At 45.7% G+C, this 18,469-nt stretch overlaps 1 protein-coding gene across 11 annotated transcripts in view; it reads left to right on the top strand.

Moving 5' to 3' along the window:
- The window catches only part of MKNK1 (MAPK interacting serine/threonine kinase 1), a 46,242-nt gene that overhangs the window by 6,699 nt on the left and 21,074 nt on the right, over nt 1-18,469 (top strand). For 6 of the 11 annotated variants that reach the window (XM_010363016.2, XM_030941998.1, XM_010363015.2 and 3 more), the window contains 4 exons: nt 3,409-3,575; nt 11,414-11,514; nt 14,034-14,135; nt 16,766-16,863. In XM_010363016.2, the coding sequence (XP_010361318.2) occupies nt 11,499-11,514; nt 14,034-14,135; nt 16,766-16,863 (216 nt within the window). In that variant the 5' untranslated portion in view covers nt 3,409-3,575; nt 11,414-11,498. The remainder of the gene's footprint in view (nt 1-3,408; nt 3,576-11,413; nt 11,515-14,033; nt 14,136-16,765; nt 16,864-18,469) is intronic. The other 5 variants (XM_030942000.1, XM_030941996.1, XM_030941999.1 and 2 more) reach the window with 1 other exon arrangement.

Below are 18,469 nucleotides of genomic sequence, written 5' to 3'. Positions count from 1 at the left end.
TCACAGTCAAGGGGAAGATAGGTAATAAAATGTTACAGGTGATTTAATTATGCACAAGTATGGGAAGCTGGGAATTGGTTAGAGCAATCAGGTGGAAATTCAGTCCCTTTTGACTAGACTGCAGGTTAAGACTCCCATAGAGGGTTGGTCTGGGACAAGATGATGGAGGCCCTGAGTGACAGCACAGAAGCTTGGTTACTCCAGGGGCAGTGGACACCCATTAGAAGCTTTAGAGCAAAGAAGTGACAGGCCAAGATCTGGCTTTTTGGACCAAGGGTAGAGATGCCAAAATCTTAGCCTTACCTGTGCCTCCCTGATGTTTTCTTACTTGAGTAATGTGATGGATCTTTTGTTGGTATACATGGTGATTTTTTTTTTCTTTGGCTCTAAAACTTTTGTAGAAAGTCTAGTTCTTAAGCACTGAAGAAATTTAATTCCCAGTACAGCAAGAAATTCATGAACAATTAAGAGAGAATTGGGTGCCTCACCAGGCCCAGCCTACTTAAGACCCAGCTGAAGGCCGATCAATCCGTGTAGGTTTGGTCTGACCATGATCACCCTTCCCCACCGCAGCCCTATACCAGCAGAAGGTACAGGAATGAGGAGACCGCTGCAGGGTCCATCTGGGTAGTTGGTAAAGAATGCTAAGAATCTTTAAGGACTGTGAGAAGTAATTTTTGAGGAGGAAAAAGGGACTAGAGAAATTTTAAATGGTGCCAGAAGGAATTAGGGCTAACCAGGCACTTAGAATCCTGTGGCATGTTCCTGAAAACCTCCAAATTCTCTCTCTGCCTTTGTATTTGCTGTCAGTTTATTCCCTCCTGCGGCCAATTGTGGTTCACAGAGTGGCTGGGTTGCTTTCCAGAGCCGCAGTTGATCTGGGGAAGCCATGTCAGAAGCTGGAATAAGAGTTACTATTGAGTGCCTACTGTATGCCAGATACTGGTGCCATGAGCTCTATATATATTAGCTCACTTAATTGCCATGACAACTCTGTGTTTTAGGTGTTATTGCCCCCATTTTATAGATGATGGTAGTAAAGCTCAGAGAGGTTGAATTTTATGTGCAAGGCTGCCGGGATGGTAGATGGTAGGGCCAGAACTGGAACTTAGGACCTAATGCCCAAAAGCCCTGCGCTTTCTACTTCCCCAGCCTAAGGTGGCTCCATGTGGTGAAATACGCAAAGTCCGTAAGGAATTCTTAGGGTTTTTTTTCTACTATAGGCCAAGGGTTGGCAAACTATGGCCACAGGCCATATTTGACTCACTGCCTATTTTTGTGTGGATGCAAACTAAGAGTACTTTTTACATTTTTACATGGTTGGGGAGAAATCAAGAAAAGATCAATATTTTATGACACATGAAAATCATATGAAATTTAAATTTCAGTGTCCAAAAATAAAGTTTTATTGACATATAGCTACAATCATTCATTTATATATTGTCTGCTGCTTTCTCTCTACAAATGCAAAATTGAGTCATAACAAAGACCATGTGACACACAAAGCTTAAAATATTTACCATCTGGCACTTTGCAGAAAAAAAACTGCCAACTCCTACCATAGGTAACAAGAAGGGACCGGGTGGGGATCTAAACCTATGACAAGACTAAAGACAGAATGAAAGCTCAAGACCAGGTGTGGTGGCTCATGCCCATAACCCTAGCACTTTGGGAGGCTGAGACAGGCAAATCACTTGAGCTAAGGACCTCAAGACCAGCCTGGGCAACGTGGCAAGACCCTGTATCTACAAAAAATACAAAAATTAGACAGGCGTGGTGGCTCGTGCCTGTAGTCTCAGCTACTTGGGAGACTGAGGTGGGAGGATCACTTGAGCCTGGCAGGTGGAGGCTGCAGTGAGCCAAGATCATGCCACTGCACTCCAGCCTGGCTAATAGAGCCAGATCCTGTCATTGAAAGGTGTTCAAGGCTGTCCCTGGAAGTGTGGTAGTAGAAATGAAGACAGGGAGCATACCCTGAGTTTCCTTAGGCCCTGGAAATAGTTCCATTGGGTTTCAGTTTTGTTTGGGAATGAAGAGCATAGTAAGAAGGACTATCCACTGTGCTAACATCTTTATTGGACAGTAAAGAGATATTTTGTGTGTGAAGTAATTCATTCAGATTCACTAGAGCCCATTTTTGCCAGATACTACGTTAGATGCTGGTAATGCAAAGATGAAAAAGATACGTGCTTGCCTTTGAGGAGTAACTGGCAGGATGACATGATCTGATAGGGAAGAAGAGAAATCAGAGGAAGGAGGCAGTGGGTGGGGGTTGGACACAAGTCCTGCTTGGGACATGTGGTTGAGGTCATGGTGAAACACACCCAACTTCCAGTTAGAAAGCCTTTTTAGAAATTTTGGCATAAAGGCTCAGAATTCAGAGTTAAGTTGCATTTTCAGGGCTTTCCCACTGAGAAAAGGGGAAATGCATATTTATTTCATAGGGAAGTTGACAAAGCAACTTTGACTTGTGATAGCTAGAGCCATGATATTAAAATAACAGTGAACATAGAGAAAATGAAGTCATCAGATTGAAAACTAGCAATAATTATGTATTCAACACAAAACCTTGTTCCCATTCATGCCACCTGCTGCTCTCAGTGTCTACTTTATCTTTTGGGCTCTGTTACCTCTTGCCTGTGAGACTTGGACTTGGCCACTAAGAGAGAGAGCCCAGCTCATTTCTCTAAAAATGTGGATAGCAAAGGAGTGCCTCACTCTATCACCCAGGCTGGAGTGCAGTGGCATGATCTTGGCTTATTGTAGCCTCGACCTCCTGGGCTCAAGCAATCCTCTTGCCTCAACCTCCCAAGCAGCTACAGGTGCGTGCCACCATGCCTGGCTAATTTTAGTATTTTTGTAGGGATGGGTTTCACCGTGTTGCCCAGGCTGGTCTCGAACTTCTGAGCTCAGTCAGTCCATCTGCCTCAGCCTCCCAAAGTGCTGGGATTACAGGCATGAGCCACCACGCCTGGCCTGTCAACTTTTGCCTTTTGCCTGAGACTCCTCAGAGCAGAGGTGTCTATTTCTATCACCCAGGTCCAGTTACATTTTTTTGAGTCTGGAATCCCATAATGGAAACAGAATCTGAAAAATTTCACTCAGACCTTTGTTAAATCTTCCAATGCTTAATGGTAGTAGGGATAGAGAGGAATTAGATGCTGCCCCTTCCCAAATAGTCATTGCTAATAATTTGGCCTGGCTGGGCAACATAACAAGACTCTATCTCTATAAAAAATTTAATTCAAATGTCTGATTTGAAAGATGAGAAATCTGTGATTGCCGTGTGTATATCTACTTGGTGGGGTGACTCATAGGTTTGGGGCACGTTCAGATTGATCTTTCTCTTTTCTGGTCCTTTTAAAGAAGTCAGCATTTTGATTTCCTTTCTATTTCTGCTTTTTCAAGGTTTCCATGTCAGAGGCCAGTGGAGAACTGAAGATTGCCAGCTACGTACAAAGGCCATTGAGACACTTCATGTAGCTGGAAGACACCAACTCCCTGACAGGGGCTTTATTTCATTTGGGATTTCAAGTTTACAGATGGTATCTTCCCAAAAGTTGGAAAACCTGTAGGTAAGATTGGGTGTACATTTCAGTTATCCTTTTAGATTACTTCAAATTGAAATGATCTGATACATCCAGAGGAAGGGGCAGGTAAGAGACCGTCTAGCAGATCCTGGTTTTCAGCACTTAGTTGGTTAGCTAGGATTAGCGGAGCTGCCCTGGTACAACTCAGATAACGCTTAGTAGGAGGAACACATTTCTACAGAATGACATGGCAGGGGTCATAAGGAAAACATGTAACTAAAACATATTTATTTACTTTTTTTTTTTTTTTCCTGAGACAGCCTCCCTCTGTCACCCAGGCTGGAGTGCAGTGGTGCAATCTTGGCCCATGGCAACCTCTGCCTCCCAGGTTCAAGCGATTCTCCTGCCTCAGCTTCTTGAGTAGCTGGGATTACAGGCGTGCACCACCACACCCAGCTAATTTTTGTTTTTAGTAGAGATGGGGTTTCACCGTGTTAGCCAGGCTGGCCTCAAACTCCTGACCTCAAGTGATCTGCCTGCCTCAGCCTCTCAAAGTGCTGGGATTACAGGTGTGAGCCACTGCACCTGGCCAGATCTATTTAATTATGAAATTAAAACTACTTCATAACAAAACAAGCTAAAACAAAAAGAAGTATATGAAGCTCCGTCCTGCCTGGCTCCATACTAAGCAGTGGGGATAGACAGGAATTAGACGCTGTCCCTCCCCGAATAACCATTGCTAATAATTTGGCCAGCCTGGGCAACATAGCAAGACTGTCTCTATAAAGAATTTAAAAATTGGCCAAGCATGGTGGTACACGCCTGTAGTCCCAGCTACTTGGGAGGCTGAGGCAAGAGGATTGCTTGAACCTGGGAGGCGGAGGCTGCAGTGAGCCGAGATTGTGCCACTGTACTCCAGCCTGAGTGACAGAGCAAGACCCTAGCTCAAAAAATAACAATAATTTGAGATGTATCTTTTCAGGTTTTTTTTTTAACTTATATATGATATATATGATGACATTTTGAAGTGTTCTGTGTTACACTGTCACCAGAGGTTTGTCATGCCTGGGAGATTGTGAATAATGCCTCACTTGCAGATTTGGGTCAGACGAGGGCTGAGTGAGAGTGGTTGTAGCCTGATGGGTGAGTTTTCGTAGTCCCTGGTGTCTGTGTCACCCCTCTTCATCTGAAGCTCCCCGGTAGTGCCATTGTCTTTCCCTGCTCCCCATCCCCAGCCAGCTCCACTTCCTGAATTCTCCCCCTCTTTGATGGTCCTACTGTTCTTATGGTGACCTGACTTTGGTTAATAAACATGTAATCATAAGTATATGAGGCCCGCCTCTTCCTGACTGCATACTAGGCAGTGGGGATGGAGAGGAATTCGACACTGTCCCTTCCTTCAACGAGGACCATGGTCTTCACTCCCTTCACCTTCTTCAGTCATTTGGTAGGACTAGGACCAGTTCTGCCTCAATGGTTTCATTCCCTCACTCTGTTACACACCTCACCTCCTCTTCCTTACTCTCCCTGCTCTCCCTGCCTCCATTGTAGGCCTTTCTCGCCCTGCCCAGGACTGTTACAGCCGCCTTTTTCAGCCCTCACTCTCTAGCCTCCATTTTGTTCTTCGCATCACAGTCAATTCCGTGGTCCCCAGGCACAGCTCCAGTCACACCCAGTCCCTCCCCATCACCTAGGCCAGTGGTTCGCAGCATACACTGCAGACCATGGGGGGTCCCCAAAACTCTTCCAGGAATCTGTGCAGTCAAAATGATTTTTGTAATAGTACTAATATGTTATCTGTTGTTGCAGAGCAACAGTGGGTAATACTATCGGTGCCTTGGTCAAGGTGGTGATGCTGAACTGTGCTAGTAGCCATTGTATTCTCCATGGCTCTGTACTCCCAGTTTTTTGTTTTTGTTTTTGTTTTGAGGTGGAGTTTCACTTTGTCACCCAGGCTGGAGGGCAGCAGCACAACTTCAGCTCACTGCAGCCTCCGCCTCCCAGGTTCAAGTGATTCTCCTGCCTCAGCCTCCTGAGTAACCGAGATTAGAGACACCTGCCACCACACCTGGCTAATTTTTGTATTTTTAATAGAGACAGAGTTTTGCCATTTGGCCAGGCTGTTCTCCAACTCCTGACCTCAGGTGGTCTGCCCACCTCAGCCTCCCAAAGTGCTGGAATTACAGGCATGAGGGATTACCGCACCTGGCTTTTTTTTAAATGCCATTTTCACACAAGAATGTCCTTGATGAAGTAGCAAAAATTATCAGTTTTATTGAATTCCAACCCTGAGTATAGATCTCTTTAATATTCTGTGTAACAAAATTGAAATACTCATAAAGCACTTCTGCGGCAAACCAAAGTACAGCACTTGACTCAAGGAAAAGCACGTGTGAGATCCCTTGAATTGCCAGTGAAACTAGCCGCTAGTTTCATTTTTCCGTGAAACAGTGGCTGTGTTGGGTGCTGAGGCTGGAAGGTAGACAGGGGCTGGGGGTTGGAGAGCCTCGTGGACTGCGTTTGTGCCTGGGGGCCTGAGCGCAGCCCACCTTCGTCAGCTTTTTACATGCTGCTCCCCACTTGCATCCAGCCCTTTCCTCCTGCTTGCTGTTTCTTCAGCACACACTTCCTTCTCCCCTTCCATGTCCTTCCTCTTGCTGTTCCTTCCACCAGGAGATGCAGTGACAGCTCTGAAGGCTGCTTGTGATCCCAGAATCAGAACAGAGGAAGAAGATGGACTGGAGTTGTGACCTTTTGTCTCTGGGATTCTCAGGCCCCCAGTCCTGTCTGAGGCCTGTGGGGGATTCCTTGCTGGCACCCTAGCAGGCCTCACCTGCCAGTTTCATTGCAGCGAAGCGAGACGCTGCCACCTACATGCTGCGGCCCAGCCTCCCCTCACACCAGACTCTTGGGGAATACCTTAGCCCCTTGCAGTATCACTGTGAACAGACTGTCCTTTGATTGAGCTGACTTTACAAGTGACTCCTTTCATCCATCATGTGTTAAATCTGACTAGTGTTTGAGTGTACCCTCTCCTTGTCCCCGCATAATAATGATGCCACAAAACCAAATCTTCCCACTAATGGGTCAGGCAGAAGAACGTAGCCTGTACCTGACACCAGAACTGCCATGAAATAACGTGGGTGGACTTTGGTTGGTAGCTCATCTTTCATAAGATGACAAAACACAAAATACAAGGCAAGCTCAGAACAAGAAGAAACTTCTGATGAATGAAGTTTTCGATGAATAGGATGATGATAATGTGGTAATAATGCCTTCATATTTCTGGAAGCTAGGGCAGTGCTGCCCAACCTTTTCACATCATAGCACACGCTGAAAATGATACTGTTCTGCACACCTGAGTAACAGCGAGTGACTGGAGGCCTGATGAGGGGATCAATATCTCATTCACAGCACATCAGCAGGGAAGCTCTGTGCTAAGGGTTATAAACAAAAGCATTCTCACTGGTGCCTGGCTACTTTTACTAGCTACCCCCTTCTGCCTTTCAGCATTAAAATTTAAATACAGTGTAATGGTTAAAAGCTTGAATTCTGAGCCAGACTATCGAGATTTAGATCTCAGCTCTGCCACTTACGATGTATGCGACCTTGAACAAATCATTTAATCTCTTTGTACTTCAGTTTCTTCATCTGTAAAATCTGGATCCTTAGCTCATAAAGTTGTGATAATTAAATAAGTTAGTATATGTAAAGTGTAGCATTGGTGAAGTGCTTAGAATGCTGCCTGGCCTACAGTAAGCAGCATGTGTGTGTGTGTGAGTCATGTCACCACTAGGAGTAGTCATGTGGACTCTAACTCTAATACTGCTCCGGTTGCTACTTCAAAGAGGTAAGTGAGGGGGGCAGTCTCCCCAGGCACCCCCTCATTGCCTCCTCTGTCTCACATTTCTTGGTCTTGGCCACTTCCTTAGAGTGCCCATGACACTTCCTTTCGGCGTCCCTCAGTTCCTGATCATTTTCTGCATTCTCCATTTGTTGTGGAATGCTCAGCTAGCTGATGCCCGAGAAGGGTCGGTAATTACACTCCTCTGCTTGCTCTCACCACTATTTCTTCTCAAGAAAGCTCTTTAGGCTGAGGGAAATCGCTCTTAAAGGTTGGGGAGACCTTGAAAAGAATTCTGAAGTGCTTGGGAGAGGAGTGTGAGCTAAGTTTGCAGAGCTGAGCTAGCTAGCAAAGTCAGATTCTTAGTGGGGAGAGGATTGTCTCTGGTTTCACGCACAGATATGAAAACTGATGAGTTCTCTGCAGGCTCTTCAAAATTTGGAGTACAGATCTGGTTCCTTTGGGGACAGTGTGGCTTGTAAGATTGGAGAAGTAACACAGTTCTTTCAGAAGGTGGGCCTCGAGGTCACCTTCTGGGGCAGAACGGTGTATGGGTACCTGCATGTCAGGACTGTCTGTGCTGTAGTAGGCCTTCTAGGAAGCCTCCCCAAGCCTTCCTCATCTGCTCTGTGAGTTCTCTGTACCTCTCCCCTGCAGGAACCAGGATGATTCTTGGATCTGTATTCTTAACACTTAACATACTTTCAGTTCCATCAGTGCTTGTTCACTAACAGGTTTTACAAAGAAATGAAATATGCATTCCTATTTTAATGGAGAAAACAAGATAAACATATGCCTAGGAATGGAGACGTCATCGATGACGATGAGACTGCTCGTGAGCTAATGTCATCCCTCCTCCCGTGTGCTCTGTGCCCCTGCCAGCCAGAGCGATCACCAGTGGCCCCCACTGGCCCTCTGGCCCTCCTCCAGGAGGGCCTCAGCCTGACCAGCCCTTCCTTGGTCTGGGACACTCTCTACCAGGCCCCAGCCTGACCAGCCCACTCATCCCTCAGGTATTGAGGCTTAGCTGTCTTTTCCTCTAGTTACCCAACTGGGTTAGCTTCCTCTCACCTGCTCCACAGCACCTGGAGCCTCCCTGTCCCAGCACTTGTCCTACTGTGTTGAAATTGTTTTCAGTGTCAGCAGCAGATTTAAATGCCCATCAGGAAAGAGACTGGGTCTTCTCTTGTACTCTCATTGTCTAGCAGCAGATGATCAGTAGGTGTCCAATAAATAGAGTATTACTGAAGAGTAAGTCAGTGGCGCTTTCACTTCTAGTCTCGTATTCGATCCTCACAGCAGCCTTGTGACATGGACAGCCCAGGCCTTCTGCTTACCTCATTTCGTATACAAGGAAACTGATCCTCAGAGAAGCTAAGCAGCTTGCTGCAGTTCGTGCGGTGGAGGAGAGCCATAGCTCTCAGGCTCCAGTGTTCAGCACATTTTTTCGTTTGTTTTTATAAACTATTTACTTTTAAGAAGTAACATTTTTTAAAAAATAACATTGGTTGTTTTGAATGATTGTGAAATTAGTATCTTCAAGGCACCTTTATTCCTAAAATGCTTCTTTCATCACTGAATGTTGAATTTTAATACAGAGAAATCCAGACACATTTTTAAAAACTAAAAATCAGATACCAAATTCCAATATGTGTTAGAGAAAGATTATGGTGTACTTTATTTAAAAATAAAACGTGAGTTAAACAAGAATAGCATAAAAAATAAATTTCACTGTATACAAGTTAGAGAATATTGCAAATATAAAGAAGAAAATAAAAATCACCTCATCACATAGAGAAAACTATTATATATTAGAAATGGTCTGGACTTGAAAGAGCAGCATTGAGTTTGAATCCCACCCAGTTAAACCACTAACTAGATGTTTGGCATTGGGTAGGTTATTTAATCTACCAGCTGCCTGCTCTGAGCTTTCCTTACCTGAAATATGGCAAAAATATTTACCTTTTGAGATTATGATAAGAATTAGAGATAATGTGTACAAAATATCCACATAGTTGTCGCTTTTTAAAATTGTATGTGTATTAGCAGTTTTGTGTATTTCCGTCTAGTCTTTCTACTCTATTGGGTTCATATGTATGCATACATACCTCTGCATATGCATATGTTTTTGGAAACATATTTATATGAAGTATATCTTTGGGTATTTTTGTCGTTGTTGTTGTTGTTGTTGTTGTTGTTATTTGAGACAGAGTTTCCCTCTTGTTGCCCAGGCTGGAGTGCAAAGGCGCGATCTCGGTTCACCTCAACCTCCACCTCCTGGATTCAAGTGATTTTCCTGCCTCAGCCTCCTGAGTAGCTGGGATTACAGGCATGCACCACCATGCCTGGCTAATTTTATACTTTTAGTAGAGACGGGGTTTCTCCATGTTGGTCAGGCTGGTCACGACCTCAGGTGATCCGCCTGCCTCGGCCTCCCAAAATGCTGGGATTACAGGTGTGAGCCACCGCACCTGGCCATCATTGGGTCTTTACAACAACCTGTGAGATAGACAGGGCGGGTGTGTTTTTAAACCTATTTGATAGATGAGGAAACTGAGACTCTTAAGAGGCACAGTAACTTGGCCTTGGTTCTGTTGTAATATCTGAACCAGGGCTTCTGCCTTGCTCGCCTGATGCCAAGCCTGTGTGCCTTCCCTGTCAGCAAGCAGCCTGCTGCTGCTTCAGTTCCACTTCCACCTCCACTAATAGACACGTGGTGGACCGCTGAGCCATTCCCAAGAGGAAGGCAAGGGCTGGAGGCAGCGGAAGTGCTGGGAGCCTCCAGACCAGCTGGGATCTGCCTGAAAACTGAAAAGTGCTCACTTCCTCCTCTATAATAACAGACACATTGCTCAATCCTATAGCAAGAACCAGGCTTCTGTTTAGAAAGTAAAGGACCTGGCCGGGTGTGGTGGCTCACGTCTGTGATCACAGTACTTTGGGAGACCAAGGCGGGTGGATCACCTGAGGTCAGGAGTTCAAGACCAGCCTGGGCAACATGGCGAAACCCCATCTGTACTAAAAAATACAAAAAATTAGACAGGCATGGTGGCACGTGCCTGTAGTCCCAGCTACTTGGGAGGCTGAGGCAGGAGAATCGCTTGAACCCGGGAGGTGGAGGTTGCAGTAAGTCAAAATCATGCCACTGCACTCCAGCCTGGATAACAGAGCAAGATTCTATCTCAAAAAAAAAGAAAAGAAAAGAAAGTGAAGGACCTTTTGTGTCCTAGACCCTTTTTTGAAAGGGGGTTCATCCAGGAATTAGTAGAATTCCTGAACTGGATTCATAGAACTAAGTAGCCTTACTCTGCATTGTCTGCAGGGCAAAGTTGTACCCATGTTTCTTTCAGGATGTGCACTTGGTACCTGAAGGGCCAGTGTGACATACCCTGCACCTAACAGTGTGCATGTCATTTCATATCATTTCCATTTCAGTGCAATTTCTGATGGCTGCTATGTGTCTGACACTGTGCCACGATCTGTAGGAGAAACAAGTGAACAGGGGACAATCTCGGCCTTTAGGAACACAGGAGCACTCAAGGCCAAATAAAATCAGTGCCCTCATGGAGCTTCTCGCAGGGTATTTGGGAGCAGAGGATGGAGCACCAACTACTAGTTCTGCTCAGTAACACCCTCCATTTGCATAGCGCCTAACAGACTTCCAAAGTCTTTGTAGAAACCTTAACTCATCTGGGGTTATCAGGGAGCTTGCAAAAGGGTGGGGACTATTGAGCCGGGTTTTGATGACCAAGAAGAATTCCTAGGCCAAGGGAAGCAGGTGAGCTGAGGTGCAGCTTTACTGTAGGGGGGTCCCACTCCCTGAGGCAGCATTTATCCCGTGAGTGTGTGCCTGATGAATTAAGGCCCCACAAACCTGCTAGTGGACTCTGTGATGAAAACTGTGTGTGGCCAGGCTCCACATGGGCAACTAGCAACCCTTTGGTGAGATTATGACACCTCTCTCTTCCCCCTTTGTAACCAGGGAAACTAAGCATGTTTCTTTCACTTCACCCATCTTCCTACATTTTTTCCTTCCTAGTTTCAGAAACAACTCTCCAAGTTCCGTTTCCAAGGAAAGTCTTAACCATTTGTCCCTTCTGGCGTACCCTCTTTCATTGAAATCCATGCAGAATATACCAGGTATTCTATCTTTGTGTGTGTGTGAAGCCATAAAATCTAATATTACGTGTGTGGCAGTGCTCTGAGGGATGCTTCTTGCACAAGAGGCTCCCTCAGCCCTGCTGTGGTAAAGACCAAGTATAAATTGTTGCTAACAGGGTTTTCTCATTAAAGTCATGTGCCTGAGTGTCCCCTGTGAATTATAATGCCTCCAGTCCTCTTGCTGCTCCTCTGCTCTGCCTGCCTTTCGGCTGTTTTGCTTGTCCTGGGGCCCTCCATCAGAGTGTGGACAGGGGAAGGAGAAAGCTGAAACCCAAATCTGTTTCCTCTGCACTGGGCCCGCGGTGCTGATGAGAAAATAGATGCGGACACGGGTTGCCTCTGGACTACACTCAAGGTCAGGGCAAGAGAGACAGTTGTTCCTCCTTCTCAGCCTGCTGCCCCAGTGGCCAGCACCCCCTCCCTGAGCTCCTGAAGATAAGTGTACCCTGCGTTTTATTTCTGCTGAATTTCCCACTGTGTCATACATTTGGGCAGCTTTTTTCATTTTAATTTACCTTGGTGAGGGTGGCTGTTGAGGTGCTGATTTTTTTTTTTTTTTTTTTTTTTTTTTTGAGACGGAATCTCGCTCTGTCACCCAGGCTGGGGTGCAATGGTGTGATCTTGGCTCACTGCAACCTCCGCCTCCCAGATTCAAGCGATTCTCCTGCCTCACTCTCCCAAGTAGCTGGCACTGTACAGGCACCTGCCACCACGGCTGGCTAATTTTTGTATTTTTAGTAGAGACAGGGTTTCATCATGTTGGCCAAGATGGTTTCGAACTTCTGACCTCAAGTGATCTGCCCGCCTCGGCCTCCCAAAGTGCTGGGATTATAGGCGTGAGCCACGGTGTCCAGCCAGATGTTTAATTCTTGGAATTCATAGGGTGTTGCCGTCCCCAGATATATCTTGGTGTTTGAAGCTCTTGGCTACAGTTGTATTTTGAGATCCTCTGTGGATTTCTTTTATCCATGTGTTTATCTGTTCCCCATTCTACACTATAATTAAAAATGTGCTGTCATCAGATCCCCAAAATGGATGGAAGAATGCGCCTAAATTGAGCTATCAGACATTTGGCTGCGTAACCGTGCTGTCTGGATTGTGGTGTTGAAAGTTGCGTCCTGTGTGCTTTCTCCTGATGGCTGTCATGTACTTGTCTCTGAGAACAGTGTATGGACCTGCCTGGGCACTAACCAGTCTTCCTAGCAGAATTGCTCTTTCTCTGGTCGTATACCACCGGATCCTCTGAGAAGAGAGTGGGCCTTTCCCCTCAATGGGCGAAGAGCCAGCTTCCATTTTAAAAGCTCTCAGAAAAAAAAAGAAGGGGAAAAAAAAAAACAACACCAACAACCGAGAGCCTGTGTTTATTGAAGGTTGGTCTAAAAGTCTCTCACGTCGTATACCCCATCAGCACTCGAGTGCCTCTATTTTAGAAGGATGTAAAGGTTTAATCACCCTGGTGGGGATTTAGACCCAGAGACTTCAGAGAAATCTTATTATTTCTAACTGCAGGCAAAGAGTATTAAGGCTCCACTCTGGATCAGGGGCATGACATGTTCTATAAGTAATTTATCTTTAACAGGGAAAGGCCCATACTAGAGTGTCTTAGAAACAGGACTGTGATTGGGCACTGGTTCACTGTTCCTCCTTTTCTCTTTCCCATCTCAGTGTCCTGCTTATTCTTTCCATCCGACCTTTTTCTGCCCAATCTGTGCAGTGTCTGAATGCCTGCCTGACAAATCCTCCCTTTAAGATGGGGAGCCAGGTGCTTGCCAATGAGAGATAATAAGGTTTTTTGCAATAAGTGACCTCATCCAGCAGCCTAGCGCAGACCTGTCAACTGCTGACTTCTGAATGGGCCTTACCTGCAGCCCTTCCGGTGGAGGAGCTATGGGAGGAGAGGGTGCCGTAGGCTCCATAGGCACTCAAGTCCGTGCTCTTGGACATGAAGTAATTTGGGGCCATTTTGAACCCCAGCCCTATTGCTACCTTCACAGAGGCTGCCTCCACTCCAGGCCATTTGTGCCCTGTGCGCATCCATAGCGATGTTGCTGAGCCTGTGACTCATCTGCATGGTCCCCCGCTCCCAACCCCCTTCTTGCCTAGCTCCCTCGGTTTTGCCTTTCTGATGCTGAGGCTGGAGGATGTCACAGGTGGGGTTCTGCCTATGGAGTCATCGTTCTGTTTGGAGAATATGGTTTGACCGTTGGCAGATCTAAATCCATGCACTAATGAGCTTGGTTAAAGCAGGCTTCCGCTGGCTTCTTTTAATCTAGCCTGCCTGTCTGAGCTCCTTTCCACAGTTAATGATCTCCCATAATGGCTTTGCCTTTAGTTTTTCCTCCTAGGTCAAAACAAATCAATAGTCTTCACAGATATTTAAAAAACCATCAGTGTAAGCCTCCTGGGTCCTCCCCCCACTACCTTTTTTTTCCTTCTGGGTAAATTTACAGCTTGACCAGTACAGTGATGTTTGCCTTCCTTCTCCTCATATCTCCCAGAGATGGGCAGCAGTGAACCCCTTCCCATCACAGATGGTGACAGGAGGAGGAAGAAGAAGCGGAGGGCCCAGACCACTGACTCCTTGCCAGGAAAGTTTGAAGGTTGGTCACATGACTCCCCTATATCTGGGCCTGCAGCTCCCCAAGTATGGGAGGAGCATTCCAGGAGCCACAGATCCAGATCACAGAATGTGTCAAGTTAGAGCTGGCTGGTGGTTATCTGTGTGGTAGGGAGATAAGATGGGGATGAGGGAGTTTACGCAGGGCATTACAGAAAGAGAGCGGGGATGGAAAAAGCTCTCGGATGATGCACTGGCCTCCTGTGAATGGCTCAGGTACTGCTTCCTTTTCAGGGAACAGGAACACCTACCTATCAGTGACGTTGCCTGGGGTCTTCCACCCTTTTTTCAGGTGTGATTCTTCCCTCAGCTATTCCTGGAGGGGCTGCTGAGAGATAGAACCATGTCAGAGGAAGAGAGAAATACCAAAGGCCATGACCGCAAATGAAACTTGAGTCTCCTATAAGCAGAGAGTTTGTCTCTCAGATTGTAGCTACTTATGCTGTATGTGTTTGACTACATTTTATAGAGTACATGTTGTGCTCAGTAGACACGATACTGGGTCATCAGACATTTTTTGACACTCTCTATGTGCAAGGCACTAGGCTCAGTGTGGGTCCTGTTATCACTGGGCATGTGATGGGGTGATTGGACACTTGTGCAGAGCACCAAAAGCATCAGTAGCTACTCCTAGGAGTAACATGCCCCGCTTCATCTGTTTTGTTTTCTTTCATTGTGAGGTCTGAAGTAGCTTCCCCTCATGGTCCCTCCTTCCAGCCTTCCAGACACACTAGTGAATTGGCTGTTCTGTAGAGTGGTTCCAATAACAAGCACTTTATGGGTTGGGAATATGGGACCTCCAGTCACCCCCTTATCCTGATATGTGTAAAGGGCTAATGCCAACGTGTCCATTGTGAGAAGCACGTCGTTTAAAACACTTACGAATAACAGTGTGCCATCGGCTCTTATAAACAACTGAAAGACCAAACTATGATGGAACCAAGAAGGTACTTTCAGCGGGGTTTTTTTGTTTGCCTTTAACTCAAACAGCAGGGGTGTGTGTGTGTGTGTGTGTGTGTGTGTGTGTGTGTGTGTGTGTCAGGGGATGGGGATCGGGGAGAGACAAAGATCCCAAGGGTTTTCAAATAGTTTCCTAATCAACGGCTCTTCTGCTCTTTCAGTTAACACAAGAGAGTAGTTCCTGTTTTTTAAGGACGGTTTGTGCAATGACAGGACTTCTCCTGACTGAAAGTGATAAAATCTAATTCATGGGTGAAATGTCTTCAGCTGTGGCTGTGGTTTCAATGCTAGGTGCCTCAAGAGGAAAAGGCTGAAGGATGGAGGCTGAGTGGGGATGAGGTCAGGCAGCTAGTGCTGTGATGGAGATGCGGCGTCCTTTGGAAGGGGCTCAAAGAGCTGTGCCCTTTGTGAGCTTGGGCAGGTCACCTAGATGTTCCTTTAACCCAGATCTATTACTCTGTTAGAATAGCTATGACTCAGTACCCTAAAAACCTCAAGGCATCCTTTGCATCCTACTTCTATTTCCTGTGGGTGACTTCTGGAGACTTCTCAGAAGCCTCCAATGACTTCCATTGTATGGGGTATAAAATAGAACAGTGTTTTATTCTCCTTTGTATAGCCAGTGCTTACACAGAGCTCGGCACATAATAGGTGGTCAGTAAATGAGTACATGAATATTCATTCAAATCATAGCCCTTCTCTGAGGATCCTCCAGATTCTCTGAACAAATTTTTTTTTTTTTTTTTTTTTGAGATGGAGTCTCACTCTGTCGCCAGGCTGGAGTGCAGTGGCACTAACTTGGCTCACTACAACCTCCACCTCTCAGGTTCAAGTGATTCTCCTGCCTCAGCCCCCCCAAGTAGCTGGGACTTTAGGCGTGTGCCACTACACCCAGCTAATTTTTGTATTTTTAGTAGAGACAGGGTTTCACCACATTAGCCAGGATGGTCTCGATCTCTTCACCTCTTGATCCGCCCACCTTGGCCTCCCAAAGTGCTGGGATTACAGGTGTGAGCCACCGTGCCCAGCCTCTCTGAACATATTTAACCCTTTCCTCTCCCAACTTTTTTTTTTTTTTTTTTTTTTTTTTTTTTACTGTACCTTGTCCCTCTGTGATAGTGTTTACCAATGCCTGGTTTATTCTGGGGTCACCAGTGTATGTGTCTGTCTTCCCCACTGGACCGCAACCCTTAGAGGAGAGGTATCATAAATATATATATATTAGAGATGGGGTCTTGCTATGTTTGGCCAGATTGGTTCTGAGCTCCTGGCCTCAAGCAATCCTCCTGCCTTGACCTCCCAAAACGCTAAGATTACAGGTATAAGCCCCTGCACCTGGCCTTTATTTTATTCCTTACTCTGTTATGCTGTCTGGCACATAGTAGATGTTCAGGAAGTATGTGCTGAATTGAGACCCTTTTGCTGACCTCATTTCTAAAATGAGGAACAGGATGCCTTGTACATGCTCTTGTTGTTGAGAAAATGGGTCCTGAGGTGGTTGGGAAAGCTACTTGTCTTCCTTGTCACTGAGTGCTAGAGTCATCGGGTGCCTGTGTCGTCTGATCAGGGAAGCTGAGCCACAGAAGTTCTTCCCATCTGAGCTTGCAGTAGGGTGACTCATCTTGTTATTCCTCTCATCCATTTCACCTCTAGATATGTACAAGCTGACCTCTGAATTGCTTGGAGAGGGAGCCTATGCCAAAGTTCAAGGTGCCGTGAGCCTACAGAATGGCAAAGAGTATGCCGTCAAAGTGAGTGTCTCAGCTAAATGCCAGGCTTTACTTTGCAAATAGTCATTTCTAGCTCATCCTGAACCAAATAAATGTTATTTTCCATAAGAATGGGGGCTCTAAAGCTGTATTCACTGGATTCAAATCTTGGTTTCTCTACTTACTTACTGTGTTACCTTGGGCAAGTTACTTAACCTCTGTGTCCTTCAGTTTTCTCATCTGTAAAATGGGTGTAACACTAGAACCTATGTAGAATTGTTGTGAGGATTAAATAAGTTAATACAGGTAAAGTCCTTAGCACAATGCTTGGCTCATAGTAAGTTTCTCATTATTCTGACAAATGAAGTCAACTTCAGGGAGTGGACAACCAGATTTGGAATTAGAAGGCCTACCTGAATTTCTGTTTTGACAAACTATAACTGTTTGACTTTGGGTAAGTCATCAAATGTCTGTAAGCCTCAGTTCCTACATCTCTAAATGATGATACCTTCCCTTCTGTCTCCTGAGGCAGTTATGAAGATGAAAATTAAAATATCCTGGGAGAGGTGGAAACACTTTACACGTCACAAAATGCTATACAAGTATTAGATGTTAGCATGATAGTGAGAATTAAAAACTAAGGTGACTGATTTGGTAACATCTGAATGTTATCTCAGAAAAAATAATGAAAAGAAAAAAAAACTAAAGTGACTGATCGTTCAGTTTTGGGGCAGGAGAAGTGGCTTCTGGCCTCATTGCTGCCTTTAATTAGCTGCAAGGCCTTGGAGTGGCTCGTGTCACTCATCTGTGCCTCCACTTGCCCTCTCCACATGGAAGAACAGCTGGATCTTGAGCAGTGGTTCTCAAAATGTGTGCCCTGGACCAGCCTCAGCATCACTTGGGAACTTGTTAGAAATAGAAGCTACCTGGCCCTACCTGAGAAGTACCAACTCAGAAACAGGAGTGGGCCCAGCAATACAAATGTTAACAAACTCCCCTAGTGACTCTGACACTCACTAACCCTTGAGGACTACTGATGTAGGAAGGGCAGCTGTGAACGCTACTGTGTATTAGAAGCCCTTACAGCTCTAACAAAGCACACAGATATCCAGGTTTCCAGATGTAGGACAGGGCCTGGATCTCTGTGGTTTGACCAGGTTCCCCATGTGAGTCTCATAGCCACCAAAGTTTGAGGATTACTCACCTAGAGAAAGGGTCTTTTTAAATCCAAGCTGATTTCAAATCACCCACCTGAGCCACCAGGTCAAGTGCCACCTCACACTGGCAATCCCAGCCCAATGGGATCCTGAAAGAAATGTTTTCTTTTCTTTGAACCAACTTTCCGCAGTCCCAGCTGCGGGTTAGAAGGGTGAGCAAGTCTGCTAAGCCACGTTCCTTTCAGCTGGAGTATTGTTTCACATGGTAACAAGAGCACTATCTCAATTTCTTTTGGGAAACAGATCAGTATAAATTACAAGTGATTTTTAAAACATATCCCTAAGTGTAAATAGAAAAATTAGGACAGGCGTGGTGGCTCCACCTGTAATCCCAGCACTTTGGGAGGCTGAGGTAGGCTGATCACCTGAGGTCAGGAGTTCAAGACCAGCCTGGCCAACATGGTGAAACCCATCTCTACTAAAAATACAAA

This window comes from Rhinopithecus roxellana, chromosome 12, assembly GCF_007565055.1.
Source record: "Rhinopithecus roxellana isolate Shanxi Qingling chromosome 12, ASM756505v1, whole genome shotgun sequence".
Taxonomy (NCBI): domain Eukaryota; kingdom Metazoa; phylum Chordata; class Mammalia; order Primates; family Cercopithecidae; genus Rhinopithecus; species Rhinopithecus roxellana.
This window is presented reverse-complemented; position numbering and strand designations above follow the sequence as displayed.